The sequence below is a fragment of the Polyodon spathula genome, chromosome 12 (genome assembly GCF_017654505.1).
Source record: "Polyodon spathula isolate WHYD16114869_AA chromosome 12, ASM1765450v1, whole genome shotgun sequence".
Lineage (NCBI taxonomy): Eukaryota > Metazoa > Chordata > Actinopteri > Acipenseriformes > Polyodontidae > Polyodon > Polyodon spathula.
The window spans coordinates 39,538,926-39,555,794 of record NC_054545.1 but is presented as its reverse complement, the minus strand read 5'-3'; the positions used below and the strand labels follow the sequence as shown (position 1 = coordinate 39,555,794).

The following is a 16,869-nucleotide window of genomic DNA, read 5'->3' as shown; positions in this document are numbered from 1 at the left end:
TTTACCTGCCCTTTTATATACACCCCCCCCCCCCCCCCAGTCAATGTTGCTAATAATTGTCAACAGAGATTCCAGCCCACTGGCTCACCCCCTTTATGTCTGTGCTGATGGAGTGGTTATCACAGCTGCTAATGAGTGAGTGATTAATTCCTGTCAGAGAAGAAGACTGATGGCCCAGCCACTGCTCCAGTTCCGCACTTCCCGAGCTGTGATTTATGCTGCTGGAGTTGAGAGTTTGTGTTTTCAGGCAGATTTTTTTTTTTGCTTTAAAACGTAGACCTTCATGGCTAGCTGTCAAAGCCATCAGATGGTACTGCAGACTAAAAGGCCAGATCAGCAGGGTACTGCTTGTTTTGAATCACTAGACTGTACTTGGAGGCAAAGGCAAGTTTTCACAGAGGAATAAAGCAGTTGCAACAGTCCAAAACTAGCAATAAACCACATAGTTGGAGCCTCATTGATCTTTGAGTATGTAAGGCATCCTTTAGTTTAGCTTCTGTTGGGGATAGTGGTGCACTCCTGGATCAAGACGTTAGTATACATCAATAATATAATACCCCACATTACCCTAGATCAGTGTTTCACAATTGTGGCCACCAGGAGGATTTTGTGTGGCCGTGGGGGGATACAGATGCAGGTATGTCACTTGAAACTGCTTCACACTTTTCAAACACTGGCCCAAGTTGCAAGGTGAATGTTAGTGATCAATGTTTTGTTTATGTTGTGATCCTGTTTTCTGTTATGATGAACTTAAAAACAAAAATCAAAACTGAGGGTTTTTTTTCCCTTCTGTACAATGCTCCTTTTTCCACATTTATTTTATTTGAAGTTTATTTATTTAAGTTAAATTTAACAACTTTCACTAGCATGTACAGTTATTTATTTATTTATATAATTAACTTTAATATGTTAGTAGTGTACTTTAGCTTAGGTATTAATGTATATCAATTTATAAGATTGTCTGATCTGCTGTCAGAGCAATAATAAAAAAATATTTTTGGAATTTGAGATGGAGATGGCAGAGGCACACAGATTGCAAGTAGGTTCTTTATTCACTTGTAGGTTACAGCTCTCGACCGGTAACTTCAAGGTTACAGTATTCCACTTGTCAATACTTTGTTCTGAAGCAGGCAAACAACTATTACAAATAGCGTCGTGCTACATAGTTACAGTGTGTGTGTTTCTTTTCCTTTACTTCAAATAAGGGCCCCCGTGTCCTTCTCACATCCAGTTGCATACAGGTTTTAGCTGGTTCAGGTTTTTCTGTGAATTGTAAGTAGCCTGTATATAAGATGCATGCTTTTGCCTAATTAGGCCCATGCAAAAAAAAAAAAATAAATAAATAAATGTGTTCTGTTATGTTCATGTACACACTCAGAAGTGGGCATCACATTTGACAAAGTCATCCGTACCTCCTCATTGTGGGCATCGGGTGACATTTTGAGAAGGTCCCCCAGCTCTTCATTGCTAAAAACAGCTTGCCGTTACAAGTAATGAACTAGCTAGATGTATTTACTGATGAATGCATGTAAATTTACAGATGGAACAGCAAATGCTGACCCGGCTTATTCAGCAAGCCATGCATATCTGGATCTGTACATGTGTGCAGACAGGCAGGCGTGCATTCGGCTGCAAACACGTTTGCATTTATTATGTTTTTAATTGAAAAACTCTTTAATCAGGACAGGCTACCTGTAAGCAGCTCATCTTGTATTCTGCCGAGTCTGGAGGGAGATTGTGCAGCAGCAGGTAAACAGCTGCTATTCAGATTACACTTGATTTAAGTCAATTATATTCACACAGAAAGATAGACAGAACATTTACAAGTACAGGTGCAAGTCAGGAGATTTGGAACCTCGGCTCTGGCAGTGTTGGTCTCTGCGTCTGTCTCTCTTTTTTGGATGTAAGCTTTTTTTCTCCTGTGAAATCTGCCTATTAGTAAATTCAGCATCTGTTTTAGTCCCCCGTCCAGTAGTAAAAATCACTTGAGCTACACTTTGATAATTCGTGCTTTATAAAGAAAAAAAATACCAGGCTACTTTTAGGACAATATTGCTTAGGTCCTAAGTTTTATCAACTGGAATGCTGCTCCAGACTGTTTGCTGCAGATAAGGGGGGGGGGGGGGGGGGGGGTGTTCAGGTTAATCCCCTTCATCAAGAACATTTTGGACAGTGATTTAATCTGACCTGAATGATCAAAATGACATTTCAAGTTAATAAAACAACAACAACATTGCTTAATTTAAAATCTATATCATTTGCAGCTTGAATTAAGAACCCATCTGGAGTACATACAATCATGTGTTGATGATGACAAACTTATTTTTTTTTTTTTTTTTTTTTTTTACATGGCCCAAACAGTGATCTTACATATAACTTTTATTGAGTTTGTACAATGGCCTGTGAAATGCAGGTCGCTTGAGTGGTCTGTGTTGGGTTGGACCTCCTATTGCCCTGATCACAGCTTCAACGAGATGTGTCTTGAGGGATAACTTGAGGGATGTTAATCAATTCAGTAATTCATATTTTAGGTAATTGATGCAGAGATGTAGGCAGATGATTGCAATGTGAGTAGGTTGATATGAAGACTAGCTTATCGCTTAGACCACTGTCTGTCAAACACTTTCAATCTGAGGATATTAGGAACTGCTCGCTACTACTAAATATGTGACCTGTGATGGTCAGACCACAGGATTCAACTAAAAACAATAACGCATTTTAAATGGACTAAAATATCTTCATTAAGAATGAAGTGATCAGCTGTACAACTGTGATATAGGTAAGTAAGTTAAAAGATGACACTGGCTCTGACTTTTATGAAGACGCATAATTTGAGTAATAATAATAGCCCTCAGACTGATTTCAAACATCATAACAATATAGATTTACAGCTACTTACTCTTTTAACTTGCCGTTCCCCTCCATATTTTGAAAGTCCTGCTGGTGCTGAGTGTCTCTCCTCCTTGTGTGTTGCAGGTGAGCGTGGTGCAGGACTCTGTCAACATCTCGGGACAGAACACCATGAACATGGTGAAGGTGCCGGAGTGCCGGCTGGCGGATGAGCTGGGGGGGTTGTGGGAGAACTCTCGCTTCACAGACTGCTCCCTGTGCGTGGCAGGACAGGAGTTCCAGGCACACAAAGCAATACTCGCAGGTGAGGGTATGAGGACTAGACTGGGCTTCCAGGAGCACAACAATCCCAGTTAAATTGTAAACCTTTTAATCATTGCACACATTCCAGCAAAACAAGAACATGTATGCATGAACTGAACAGGTCCTACACATCTAGGATACGTTAACTTTTAGGAATTCTGTGTTTTATTAAACATAGGCGAAAGATTTCCCAATTTAGGCTTGCAATAAATACTTAATAATGCCATTGAATTTCCTGCGGCAGAACGATCCTGTCGATTTAACTAAGCGTTTCTTTAATTCTGAGGCAAATTGAGCCCTGTGGCACTTCATAAGCCCCCCTGTAGGTGGTTGTTTTCTGCCAGATTACTGTGCAATAATGGGGCATGAAGAAATTACTCCTGTCCTTTTTGATTTAAACTTCTGTTTTCTGAACGGAGGCCATCTTCCAATATTCGAGTATCTCAAAACTAGAACCAGTCATATCATTCAAAGTCCCCGAAGCACTTTTGTAACATTACTGTGGAGCTTTCAGCTCTCAAATGTTTTAAAAACTGGAGAAAACACTTTGAAAATCTGCTTTTTATCTTGGGGGAGGAAATGTTCAGGTAGTCCTGTTTTTTGGGGATTCTCCAACCAGTTTAGCAAATACACAAATAGTCAGATTGTTTTTTTTTTAGGTGCTGTGTTTGGATCCTGTGTAGGAGAGAAATGATACAGGGACGCAATTTAAATAAGCCTCACATTGTATTGCAGATTGAACCATTCCAGATTCTGTACTTTTGAGCTTGATTTAGTCACACCTGAGCTCAAATAGATAAACTGGAGCTAACCACTCTAGTAAAACCTGGAGTGCATGCATTGGAGCATTGGCCTTTTGAGTCCTATCATTTGGGGGGGAAAAAAAAGTAACAAAACCAGGTTTGTCTTGGTAAACACAGACTTGATGTAATCACTGAATTGTGTTGGCACTGTGTAAAGAATTAAAATTTTTTAAAAAAGTAAAATCAACAGCATGTGGAATACAATTTAATAGCAGAACTCCCTAAAAACAATCCCATCATTGTTTTTATAACTCATATTCTGGGATTATAAAATGGTCCAGTGGATAAAGAAATTGAATTGAATCAGGGAGAAAAAAAAGAAAACATTCTGCACAGGCTGACAGTTCCAGCATCTACTAGCAGGGTTCTGAAGCAGCCAGTACCCATGGTGTGTATAAAGCACACAGCTTTGCTACAGTGCACAGTGAGTAACCTTGGCTGCAGCACACAATGCGCTCACTTCTTATTTCTTAACCTCATCTATTACATACCCTCATATTTCACAATGTGCTGCAATCCTGTATTGCACATTGAAAGGTCTTAAGACACCTAGGTTAAAGAGGATGTTTTCCATTTGCTGTGGTCTCACCAGGTCTTTATTTTGCTGATATGGTTTTTGCAGTGTGCAGCATTCAAATTGTACAGGATATCAAAAAGATGAGACTGTTTGCAAGATTTAGAAACATAAGGGCCATCATCAGGTCGGTGCATCATGTGATTCACGAATGAACTCAAAAGGCGGCAACTAAGATTCTGCAGGTTGAAATAATTCCAGATGGATTTAGAACACAGAAGCACTTGGAATGATTGAAACAAATAAAAAGGCATTTGAAGCTATGTCCACTGCCACTTTGGTGACTTTAGTGCTCATAAAAGGTGAAGGACAGTGGTACTGCCAACTGGCATTATGAGTCCTGGACACCCCCTGCCATTCAGCCCTGAGCCTATTTCATGCAAAGGGACTGACAAGCTATCAGAACAATGCCAAAAAAGACATGGGGCAGATAGTCTTGAAAGTCAGAGTAATTTGAAAACTTAAGCAGGTGCAAAGTCACTGGAGGGCAAGTTTGTCCCATGAATTCTAAGTGTACTCTTGTTTTCCAGCTCGTTCACCAGTCTTCAGTGCGATGTTTGAGCATGAAATGGAGGAGAGTAAAAAGGTGAGCATATCTCTGGTTTGTTGAGTTATTGTCTAGTGAGGGGTTATTGTTCTGTTCTGTGTTTTGTACATTAATACACTGTGTCTGTGTTTACTTCTGCAGGGGACCCTAGTTATATAAAAACAAGAGGCTTCTCACAACACACCTTTGTGTTTTAATCCTTTACAGTTCTTTTATATATAAAGCCAATGTCTGTTGTGCCCGTCAAAGAATATGTCAACCAAGACAGCAGGGCTCAGTGTCTCAATGGACAAGGCTATCTTTTATTTTAAAGGTTATAATAAAATGCCCCTTTTTTCCTCCAAATAACCAGCACTTAATAATTTGTCTTTCTCTGGGGTCTCAGTTGTGTAGAATATATTTTTGTCTGTGGTATTGAACACTTTCACTTTTAGTTCGTTTTCATGTTTTGGTGCAGTTTGAAATACGCTCATTTGCAGGATTCCGAAATTTTCATAGCATCCTGATCTGCTCCAAACCATTCAAAATATTTGAAAACAATATCAGTACATTTGCAAACCGGTCTCGCTTTAGTTCTCGTGCAAATGAACCAGCTATTCAGTATGGCAATCTACAGTATAATGTTTATTGTGCTGTGTTTTCTACTATTCCAAATGGGTCCTACGTACTTTATGATTTAGTTCGCCAGAACAAAACAGTTTGTAAGGATTGTTTTCTTCTCAGTAATAATCAGACTCTAGGTAAGTTCAATCAACTTTCAGGAACACACACATTCAAAAGTAGTACAGGACACAATAGCAACAGCAGTGGCACTGTGAGTAAACTCTCAAGTCTCAGAGGATGGAATGTGAGCCCCGAGCTGCAAGTAAACCCACAGGTCCTGCAGGTGGAACCCAAGCAACGAGAGACCCGTTACAAGCATTAATGTACCTAGCAAACACCTGCCCACTGGGGTGAAACTCCACCTAGAAGGTGTAGAAATCTCCTACTTTCACCAATGAACCGAGATGGCCCCCTTCACAGGAAGTGTGTTAGACATTTCGTGATGCTTACCTAATATTTTAGCAGGTCACTTTTAGCAGAAGTTTGTGGTTTGGAACCAGTTTTAGTTGCTTTGATTGTGGTTTGCACATGTGATTAAAAACAGCTTTTTAAGCTAAAACGACTCCAGCAAAAACAAGGGTTTTATCATCCATCGGAGATCACAGCTGCACGCTTCAGTTATGAAAGACCAGTTGCTTATCATGAATCTCAGGGATGGGTGTAGTTGGGGCTACGTGCAAAGCTACAAGGTCAAGGCAACACTAGACAAGAGTTAGGAAAGCATTATAAGGTCCTCGCCCACATTTTGCTTTACTCACACAACACTAATGTCCACATCTATTTTGCATGTCATCAGCATTATACAAATACACCAAAACCCACACGTCGCTTGTAATTTCAGGTAGAAGTTAAAACAAACCACAATCGGATATCCTACCAATTTAAAAATGAAGTGAAGTATCTGTGAAAAGATCAATATCAGTTAGTTTTTCTTGGCATCGTTAGGTGTGTCTGAGAGCTGGTTTTGATCAAATGTATTTAATAAAAATAAAAAAAGTGCCTCTGAAAAGTTTTAATGATATGACTATATAATATATATAATATATATCTATATATATATATTATATATATTATATATATATATATATTATTATATATATATATATATATAATATTTTTTATTTTTTTTCCTGTTTCCAGAACCGTGTTGAAATAAACGATGTGGAGCCCGAGGTTTTTAAAGAGATGATGTGTTTTATCTATACGGGGAAGGCCCCCAATCTTGACAAGATGGCAGATGACCTGCTGGCTGCTGCGGACAAGGTGAGCAGTGAAACTGGGGCTGCTCTGCATGTCCTGAACTACCAGTACTGTAGCATTAGCAATAGTGAACCACACCTGGACAGAAGATAATAACTGATTATTGATCGCCGTAACTTTTATTTAGGCAGTCTCAATTAAACATTAATTAATGGATTCATCACCCTGGTGCCCTATTTGGAGCCTCACATTGCTGTCGTCTTAAAAACACATGCTTTGCTTGGGCATTGCCAGACTAAAGCACTTCTGTTTCATGATGAAAAATGACGGAATCTACTGAATAAAAATCAGTGGCTGTATTATTACTTTGTTTAATGTATGTTTTCAATTGTGTTTTAGGGCTTGTGATTAGTATACACATTTGTTTTTTTGGGGGTGGGGAGTTGCTTTTTAATAACAGTGTTTTCAGTGTGTTATTGTTGGTTATTACCTGTATGATATTGGATAAGCTGATTGCAACTCTGTTTAACTGAGATATGGTGAATTGTTGTAGCTCTGACCTGTGAGCTGCCCCCTCTTCTGCTCTTGCTCCCAATTTGGGGAGCCCCATGCCTAACTTGCTCTCTCTTGTGTCCCGTCCCAGTATGCACTGGAGCGCTTGAAAGTGATGTGTGAGGACGCACTCTGCAATAACCTGTCAGTGGATAATGCTGCAGAGATTTTAATCCTGGCGGATCTTCACAGTGCAGACCAGCTGAAGACCCAAGCGGTGGACTTCATTAACTAGTGAGTTGGACGCACAGTAATGGCTTTTCAGGAATAATAATAATAATAATAATAATAAAACTATCCATCAGATATGCATCTAGTTAATAGCAGTAATTCACTCAATCCGTGCATAAGAATGCAGTTGTCAGCAGGTAGGCTTGTATTGGTGATGCAGGTGTCCTTGCTATGTTGCTATGAATCTTGGCAAGCCTAAACTTTAAAAAAAAAAAAAAAAAAAGTTTCATTAATCTAGTAAATAATCGAATTGGAAACCAAGTAACGTGAATGCCATGTGGACAAGAGAATGACTGGCACCATTAAAGGAACCATGAAGATATCCGTAGTGTAGCTCTCTCTTTAAGGAGGTCAGGGGAAATAGGTTTTTCTGTAATGTGATCTGAAAACTTAATTAATTTTTACAAGGAGGGAAAAAAATCTGCTGTGTTCCTTTGATGTTTGGAAACCTCTGTGAAAAGTAAATTAAAAATACCTGCACTTTTATAATTTCAATTTTTTGTTAGCTTCAACTCAATAATTGTAAATTCCGTTATGACAGTTTCATTTGGTGCTATATTGTGGCTTTGTTCAATTGGCCGCCAGAGATGGAAGGCTAGTGCAACAGTCTACTCAGTTTATTTTATTTATTTGTGTGTGTGTGTCTGTGTGTGTGTGTGTTTAAAATCAATAAAGAAAATAATTAAAAAAAAAAAAACTTAAAAGAACCCCTCTTTCCCCTCCTTGAAAAACTGCTGTCAAATGCCAGAAGTAATGATTGCATCCTGATTAAGTGAAAGGTCTGGAATAAGGGAAGATGGATCAGGACCCTCCATCCCCTTTCTGTGCTGGCTGTACTCTAGGAGCTGCAGTCATTAGTCCTGGTATTCTGATGTTGTGACAATACCCCTGGGGCCTGCTCGTTCCAAGCATTTTACTTTCTCTCAAATATAGAAACACCTAACGGATGCCAAGGAAAAATTAATATTGATCTTTCAATATTCTCCAAACCCCAGGGTGATACAGAATGTGGGACTGCTCTTAAACCCTGCCTGAGGCCATAAAAAAAAAAAAAAAAAAAAAAAAAAAAAAATCATGTCTTGAGAAATTTCTCACTGTGTAATCGCCTGACAATATGGCAGCCATGTTACTCAGTGTGTGCCTGTATTGCATGGTTCCTTCTGTGTGCTGAGATGTGATAAGCAGCCAGAATAGAGACCAATTCTACCTTCCGAAGTTGGGCTCCTGTGCACCCTGGGAAAACTAATGTTATTGGTTTGTTCGCCCGAGGGGAAAGCTTACCAGATCAGTCGCTTGATGCAATTAAGCTCAGATGCTATTACCAGGCAGGCTCTCATAGTCACTTAAGTCCACTATTCCATCAGTAATGATATATTTTATAATTGCAGCTAGCAGAAAGACAAGGCAGTAGCGTGAATAACCCTGTGTCTGCTTAGATGATGGCTGGTGCGGGGGATGTTAGCGTTTTTGAACCAGATGTGTCACTGGATAACCTGTTTGTTGTTTTTTAACTAGACCAGCAGATGGCTCTTAAGCCATGTGTGACTTATTGAGCTCCACAGTATCTCTTATGTGAAGTTTCCCGTTTTAAGGTTTTAGTTTGTAAAGACTGTAAAGGACAATCTATAGTCTTAGTCAACAAGCAGCATATTGGCTGTTTAATAAGCAGGACTACAGAAGCGGTTTCTTAGTGTAGTTGCTACTGTTCAGTCATCTTTTTAGTAAGTGAAATGTTTTAAATGTTTTAATGCAGGTATATATATACATTGCAGAAGGGACAGAAATTACAGCTACACAACCTGAGGGACCATTTCTAAAACCACCTCCTAAAGGAATTCAGCTGGAGCATCACTAGAGCACCAACACTTTTATATGCTCCTAATATTGTTTAGATGATACAGTGGGTTGCATCATGCACATTCATACAGTACTGATGTTATTCCAACAATAAGGATAGCTGAATAACCCAGGAGCCCTGAAGGGGTCGGGCACATTGTTTACAGCTATCCTCATGAGTGAAATAACGACAGCACTTTCTGAATGTTCATTGAGTGTTCTGTTTATACTGTATAAGAAGGATTGTTATGGAATAGAAAGTATTTTAAAACCTAAATTAAACAAGTTAATTCCTTAAATCAACCTCTGCATCTGCTTAGGAACATCCTGTAATTTGGAACAGTGCGATTCGCCCAGTCACTGGATTTGAATGAATGCAAGATAGATTCCAAAATTAAACTTATTCACAGGGCTGACGAATATGAAGAAGTTACTTGATGCTAGATATCTCAGCACTTGTTGTATAAAACTGGATATTTTATTTTCAGTTTATGCATGAAGTATCCCTTTAAGTAAGTAAAACATGTGCTTTTCAGCATGCCACACACCCCATCAATATCTCTTGTTACTGGCTGTGCATGGTGAAACTATATCGAGACGCACCAGGATAAAGGTTAAGCCTACACTGCAGGCCTATTTTCAGAGGCAAAAAAAGTAATTTACTTGTTGTAATACATTTAAAACAGGTTTAATGCCTTGGGGCAAGACTGTGTTGCACATGGTTAAAATAAAAATATATCTATGGAGTGGTTCCTACACATTTTAGTAAGTGATCCACCAACCTCATTTTGTTTATTTTTTTAACAAGATAGATAGATAGACAGACAGATAATTAATTTTAAAAAATAACTAACAAATATTCACTATTGCAAAAAAACGCACATCGAAAAAAATTTAATTTACAAATTCTAGACAATTTTCAGTATTTTCAATAGACAACCAAATACAATAATAACAACCAAACACATATATATATATATATATATTATATATATATATATATATATATATACACGATATATATATATCTATATATATATATATTACCACACACACATATACACGTATATGTGCATTGAGAATAAAGCAATACAGCCCGTCGATACGGGCTCTTCCTTGTGGTAGATGACCGCGACTGGAGTTATGCGTCCTGAGCCGTAGGCGAGGGCGCTAACGAAAGTCAAGGTCATTTACCACACAGAAGAGCCCCCACTGACGGGCTCGATCGCTATTAGAAAACTATTTATTTCTTTATTTAATCTTTGGGAAAAAAAAAAAAAAAAAAAAACTTTGAAACCTATATTTTCCTTTAACTTCTAATATTTCGCCGGGTAACCTTCTGCTGAGGAAAATAGTCCCTAACATAACTAGAATAGAAAAACGACACATGTATTGAAAATATTATTATTAAAATTATTATTATTTGGATAACATTTATTTATTGAGGTCTTACTCTTTCTTGTTGTAATTTATCTGGACATGTACAATTGCTGAATAGTTCGGTAGTGTTGAGTCAGACTCGAAACTTCAATGTTTATGTAGCTCTTTCTGTTCTAAGATTAGTTGTAGATTAGAATGTTAAGAGAAAAATTTAAAAAAAAATGTAATTTGATTTAAAATTTAATTCTCTGTTAAGCACTTCAACGTTCCAGCGGGCATGTATGCAAAATGGAAGCCCACTAGATCTGGAAGCTGATTGGCTGTTCGTACTCAATCGTTTTTATATATATATATATATATATATATATATATATATACACATATACACATACACAGTACTGTGCAAAAGTTTTAGGCAGGTGTGAAAAAATGCTGTACATTCTGCTCTATAGCTGGTCTAGCCTGTATCTCAAACCCTGGGGACTCTAACTCTAGTCTGACAGTACCTGTAAAGAACTCCGTCAGTACAGCCAGACCCTTTCCTGACAGGGCAGCTTGCAGCTGCGTTAAAAACACTCCAATGAATTGCACAGACCTCACCTCCAACTGATCCAACAAGAACACTGGGATTTTCTAAACTTACCTGCCCAAATGGGCCACCTTAAGGACTCCTCTAGACATTACATTTTTTTAAAAACTATCCGATTCTAAAATCAGACAGGTTAAAGCCTGATTATTTTCCAGTGGTTCCTCCAATAACCAATATAGTTCCACTTTGCCCATATCTCACTGAACCCTAAACAACCAGCATCTCCTTGTAAAACCCAGGTAGAACAGACAGGTTGAGCTTTTTCAGTATTTATTAAAAATATCTGTCTATCAAAGTTCAGATTCCACACTTTATGAAGGAAACTAAATGCCAATGCTCTCCAAGAGAGAGACTCTGGAGCAAATAGCAGCCTCTGCAGAGACTAGAGTCTAAACACTGCAACCCTGCTACACACATCCACCAAGCCCTGCCCACCCTCCTCTGTAGGCAGGTACAGCATGCTCTGTTTAACCCAGTGAATACCATCCCAGAAAAATTGTGCTAGAAGTCTTTGGATCTCCTTTACCAGCAACAGTGGGGGGTCTAGACACCTGAACTTGTGCCACAACATTGAAGTGACTAAGTTGTTAATAACCAAAACCCTACCCCTAAAGGACAGTTTTGTAATAAGCCAACGCCAGCTCTGCTGCCTTTCTTTTACCTGTTCAATAATGCCACTCCAGTTTTCCTTTGCCACCCCCTCTCCTCCTAACAACATGCCCAAATTTGCTGATTCCACTGCAGATCTACTGGCAGGTCTGGTGGCCAACTACCCTCCCAGAATCCCATTAAAAAAGCATTGCTTTTAGCCCAGTTTACTTTTGAGGAGGAAACCCTTTCAAACATGTTAGCAATCTTTTAATGCCTGCACCTCCTGAGTATTTATCACAATCACTGTGATATCACCCGCATAAGCCACCACTTTTACAGGTTCCATAGATACACCTGGAATAGACAAACCAGTTAGTAATGTGCAGAATTTATTCACAAAGGGTTCAATAGAGAGCGAGTACAGCATTCCAGACAGGGGGCAGCCCTGACGGATACCCCTCTGTACTAGAAAAGGAGAGCTAAGCACACCATTGAGTTTTAATACACTAAAAACATTACAATAAAGCAGTTGAATGTGTCCCTGAAAACTGGGACTAAAGCAAAATACCTTAACTATTCTAAATATATATTTATGATCTACTCTTTCAAATGCTTTTCCTCATCTATGGAAACAAGCCCTGCATTAAAATCAAAGAGCCTGGAAGCTTCTAAAAGATCTCTAACTAAAAATATATTCTCAAAAATTGACCTGTTTGACACACAGTGCGTTTGCTCGGGCTGTACAATAGAATTCATTACTGAACACAACTGGATTGACAATGCCTTAGATAGAATCTTATACTCTGAACAAAGGAGACTGATAGGCCACCAGTTTGTAATGTTAAACAAGTCTCCTTTTTTGGCAGTAATGTCAACACTGCTCGACGGCAACTCAGAGGCAGTTCATTTTCCTTTGTTTTCCGTGAACATGTTAACTAGATCTCAAATCTTTGGCCAAACAGTTTTGTAAAATTCAATGGTCAAGCCATCAATCCCTGGTGCCTTTCCAGTATTCAGCTCAGCCAGAGCCTCAGATAGTTATAGCAATGTCAGCTCTCCCTTGAGCTTCGTTTTTTCTTCTCGAACCTGAGGCAGCCCCTCGAGAAACTGCTATGCCTCTTCCGACTCATCCACTGCCTCCGTTGTGAACAATTCTGAAAAGAAATCCACAGCGCACCTCCGGATCTCCCCAGGCTCATATAACAATTGATCCGTCGCTGTCAGTTTTCCTTGTGCAGTTTTCCTTGCGCAGTTTTCTTTTAAAGTGCAAAAAAAAATTCTTTGGTGCATCCATCTGGGCAAGATTCTGAAATCTTGACCTTACCAGTGTCCCTTGAAGCTGTGTGTCCAACAGATCATGTAATCTTTTTTCTTTGTTTTCAGGTCCTCAAACAGCCTATTGCTTGAGAGCTCTATGTAGATCAGTGAGATCTGCTTCCAGCTCTTTCACTGCTACACTAGTGCGTTATGTGATGTTTATAGTGTATTGCTGACAAGACTTTTTTTTTTTTTTTTTTTTTTTTTTTACTTTGGCCACATCCCACCACTTTCTCATTGAAGAAAAAGCATTTTTTTGTCCTTTCCACCTTTTCCAAAATCTAAAACATTTTAAAAAGTGGGCATCCTGCAGCAACTTGTTATTAAAATGCCAGTAAGAAGAACGAACCTCCACATTTGGAATAACCATTTCTAAAAGAACCATACTGTGGTCTGAGAATCAGTTTGGAATAATCTCCGATTTAATAAATAGATTTAAACAGTGATTAAATACATGGCATTTGTCCAGCCTGGATAAAGAAATACTCCCAGCACTCCCTTTCACCCATGTTTATTGCCTGATATTATTATGCGTTGACCTGCAGACATCCACAAGATCATTAGCAGTAAAAACTGAAATCAGTTCCCTGACTAACTGCGGGTGGGGCTCTGAGCCATTCCTATCAGACTGATAGTCAATAGTGCAATTAAAATCACCTGCTAATACAACAACCTCTTCCAGCTGACACTGTGACAAGACACTACTCAGTCTTAAAAAAAAAATCCACTTTCTCTTGTCCATCATTGGGAGCATACACATTCATAAATATAAACGTTTTGTTTTTTACACAGGCTTTCACCTGTAACAATCATCCCTGTACCACTTCAGTAGTAGATAAAGAATCTGATTTAAAATCTGGTGCAAATAACATTGCAACCACTGCTCTGAAATTAGTTCCATGACTTTAAATTACCTCCCCCTTCCATTCAATAAACCAATCTGCTTGATTATTTATATCAGTGTGTGTCTCCTGTGTCACTTTCTTCTGCATTAAATAATCAAAAATAGCTGCCCTCTTTATTGTATCCTTCCCGCCATTGACATTTAAAGTACCCAGCTTAATGTTCTTTATGGCTGTTAGAGAAGGACAGACAGGAAATTGCACAGAAAATAAAATAAAAAAAAAAAAAAAACATCAGAATATCAGGATAATAAAAATAAGTCTTTACTAGTTTAACCATTTTTTTTTTAAATGAACCTCTAACATTACTAAAGATTCTTTCACATATTTTTTTCTTTACATGCCAGTGTTATAGCATCCCGCATCACCTGCTGAGCAGAACTTTAAAATAGCACCAAATCAGGAACGTGTTCTACCACACTAATCCCTCTTTTCCCTTTTATAATTTCTAAAAATTCCTGTATGCACTGAGCGCTATACCTTCCTCTAAAATACTGGCTAACAGAGAATTCACAGCTATACGAGGAGTCTGTGTCACTGGTGCCCGTCACTTCACTGTCGCTATTTTCACTCTCAACTGTGCTCACCTCACTGTGAGGTGCTGCACATTTACTAGAACTGGAGTCTCCCATTTCTGACACACCTCCCTCTGCTCTCAAAACACACAGTGCTTTTATCTGAGGTCATACTGCGTTTCTCTTTCTCTTAGGTATTTTAAACTCTGCATTGTCTATCAATCCTACTTCTACTTCAGTAACCTCCTCCCGAAACCACAGTCACTGTCTCCCCCTGCTCACTGACCCGATACAACAGATACAACTCGTTTCACTAATGAACACTCTAAGCTACTTGGTTCCAGCTACATTGTCTTAGAAATATCAAAACTGTTCAAAAGATCTGGAGGCCATTCATTTGTACTGGTAGGATGTCTTTGTACGTGAATGAGAGGAGTCCATTCGACCCTTCAATGCTCCTTCGGGTCCTAGTTGCTGGTTGATCTTAAAACTGTCAAGTTGGATCCCAGTGATGGAAACTTTCAATGTGAAGGCTATTGAACTAAATGTAAACAATGTTAAAACCCACAATGCCTTACTGTTCTTTTCAATTGAGTAACACATAAATCTACTGTGTGCATCAATACATAGTGAGTTCCTTCAAATATGTATGACTATTAATATTTCTTCTGGTAGTTTAAGTATCAGTTAGTTACTTCATTGTAAATATGAGCAGCTTGTATAGTAAATATGGACTTGAGAGTAGCGCTGTAGTGGAAAATTATTGCCCCGAGGGAGAGCTATTGTTACCGACAGGGGGCTATAATGCCTGAAGCCGGAGGCACCCTGGAGGTAATAGTCTTCCTGAGGGGCATTTAATTTTAGAAACAATATAAGTTAATAAATAGCATACTTAAATAACAGAAAAGATTTTTGAAGTTTATACCTCATAGTTATCAAAGTATTTTTGGCGTACTGCTCTCTGTCTGGCTTCCTGACTGCTGCTTAATACTTTTAGTAGTGCGTTTAGATCCAGGCAGTTATTTGTTTACATCGTCGAGTTGAATTTCAGAAAGTCAGAAATAGTGACGTTTTAATCACCATTTTTTTTGGAGCATCTTTCTTTTGTAGTATGTTTTGTAATTCAAGTCACAGAATCGCTGTTGAGCAGTTCCCTATCACATATGAAATGTAACCATTACCTAATGGGTATTTAACCTAAAGACTATGATAACCTGAATAAAATGTATCAAAGCTGCATGTAGTGCCTGTGATGCAGTCATGCCTGCCCCCAAGGGCACAAAAGGACTGCAGACACAAACATTGTCATAATTTTTCCTTTCACCGACTTGAAAGCGGGGAGAAATAAGTATCAAACAGATAAGTATCATTACTTATCTGCTTATTCGTGTGTAATTACACTAATTAATGCAGTTTATTGTGCATGCTTATAGTAATTACTACTTACACGTATTGTGCACGCAGCTGTTGTTTTCGTTAGTCCCACAACAGCCTTGTGACCTGTGCGAAGCCAGCAGCTCCGTCGCCCCTTCCCCAGGATTGAACAACCTTAAGTCTCTCTCAGGCTGCTAGCTTCGTTTTGAAGTTTAAAATTTTTTTGTGTGTGTTTTGTTAAAAAATTATATTAAATTAATGATAATTGAGTTGTTACTGTGTTGTGTGAGAAATGTGTTTCTTGGTGTGTATTTCAGTTTTTTTCACAGAAATACAAACACAGCTGCTGGGCTCCTGCGTTGGACCGAGACGCAGGCTTCAGGCTAAGCTGCCCCTGAATGGCAGGATTGAGCTGTCTGGTTCTGTCGAATAGGTGCTATTGACACCTTGCAAAATGCCACAGCAGCATCCACATGTTCCCAGTATGGATACAAGAGGAGCGTACCATGTCAGTAATGCCACAGTTTTGCAGGACCTGTTAATGAGAGGAATTACCCTTACATTAAAGGTATATCTGGCAGCCATTCAGATTGCCATGTAAAATTGACTCGGTATCCCCCAGCTGCTTATGACAGACTTTGTTCCTCACTGGAGGTTAAGCATGGTGCTCGATGCACTCTTTAAGCCTCTGTTTGAGCCCAC

The 16,869-nt window shown here is 38.8% G+C and overlaps 1 protein-coding gene across 1 annotated transcript in view; it reads left to right on the top strand.

Moving 5' to 3' along the window:
* Positions 1-16,869, top strand: part of LOC121324138 (speckle-type POZ protein) — a 143,534-nt gene that overhangs the window by 124,115 nt on the left and 2,550 nt on the right. Inside the window, exons 7-10 of the mRNA XM_041265653.1 lie at positions 2,977-3,154; positions 5,061-5,116; positions 6,821-6,943; positions 7,524-7,666. Of these exons, the coding sequence (XP_041121587.1) occupies positions 2,977-3,154; positions 5,061-5,116; positions 6,821-6,943; positions 7,524-7,666 (500 nt within the window). The remainder of the gene's footprint in view (positions 1-2,976; positions 3,155-5,060; positions 5,117-6,820; positions 6,944-7,523; positions 7,667-16,869) is intronic.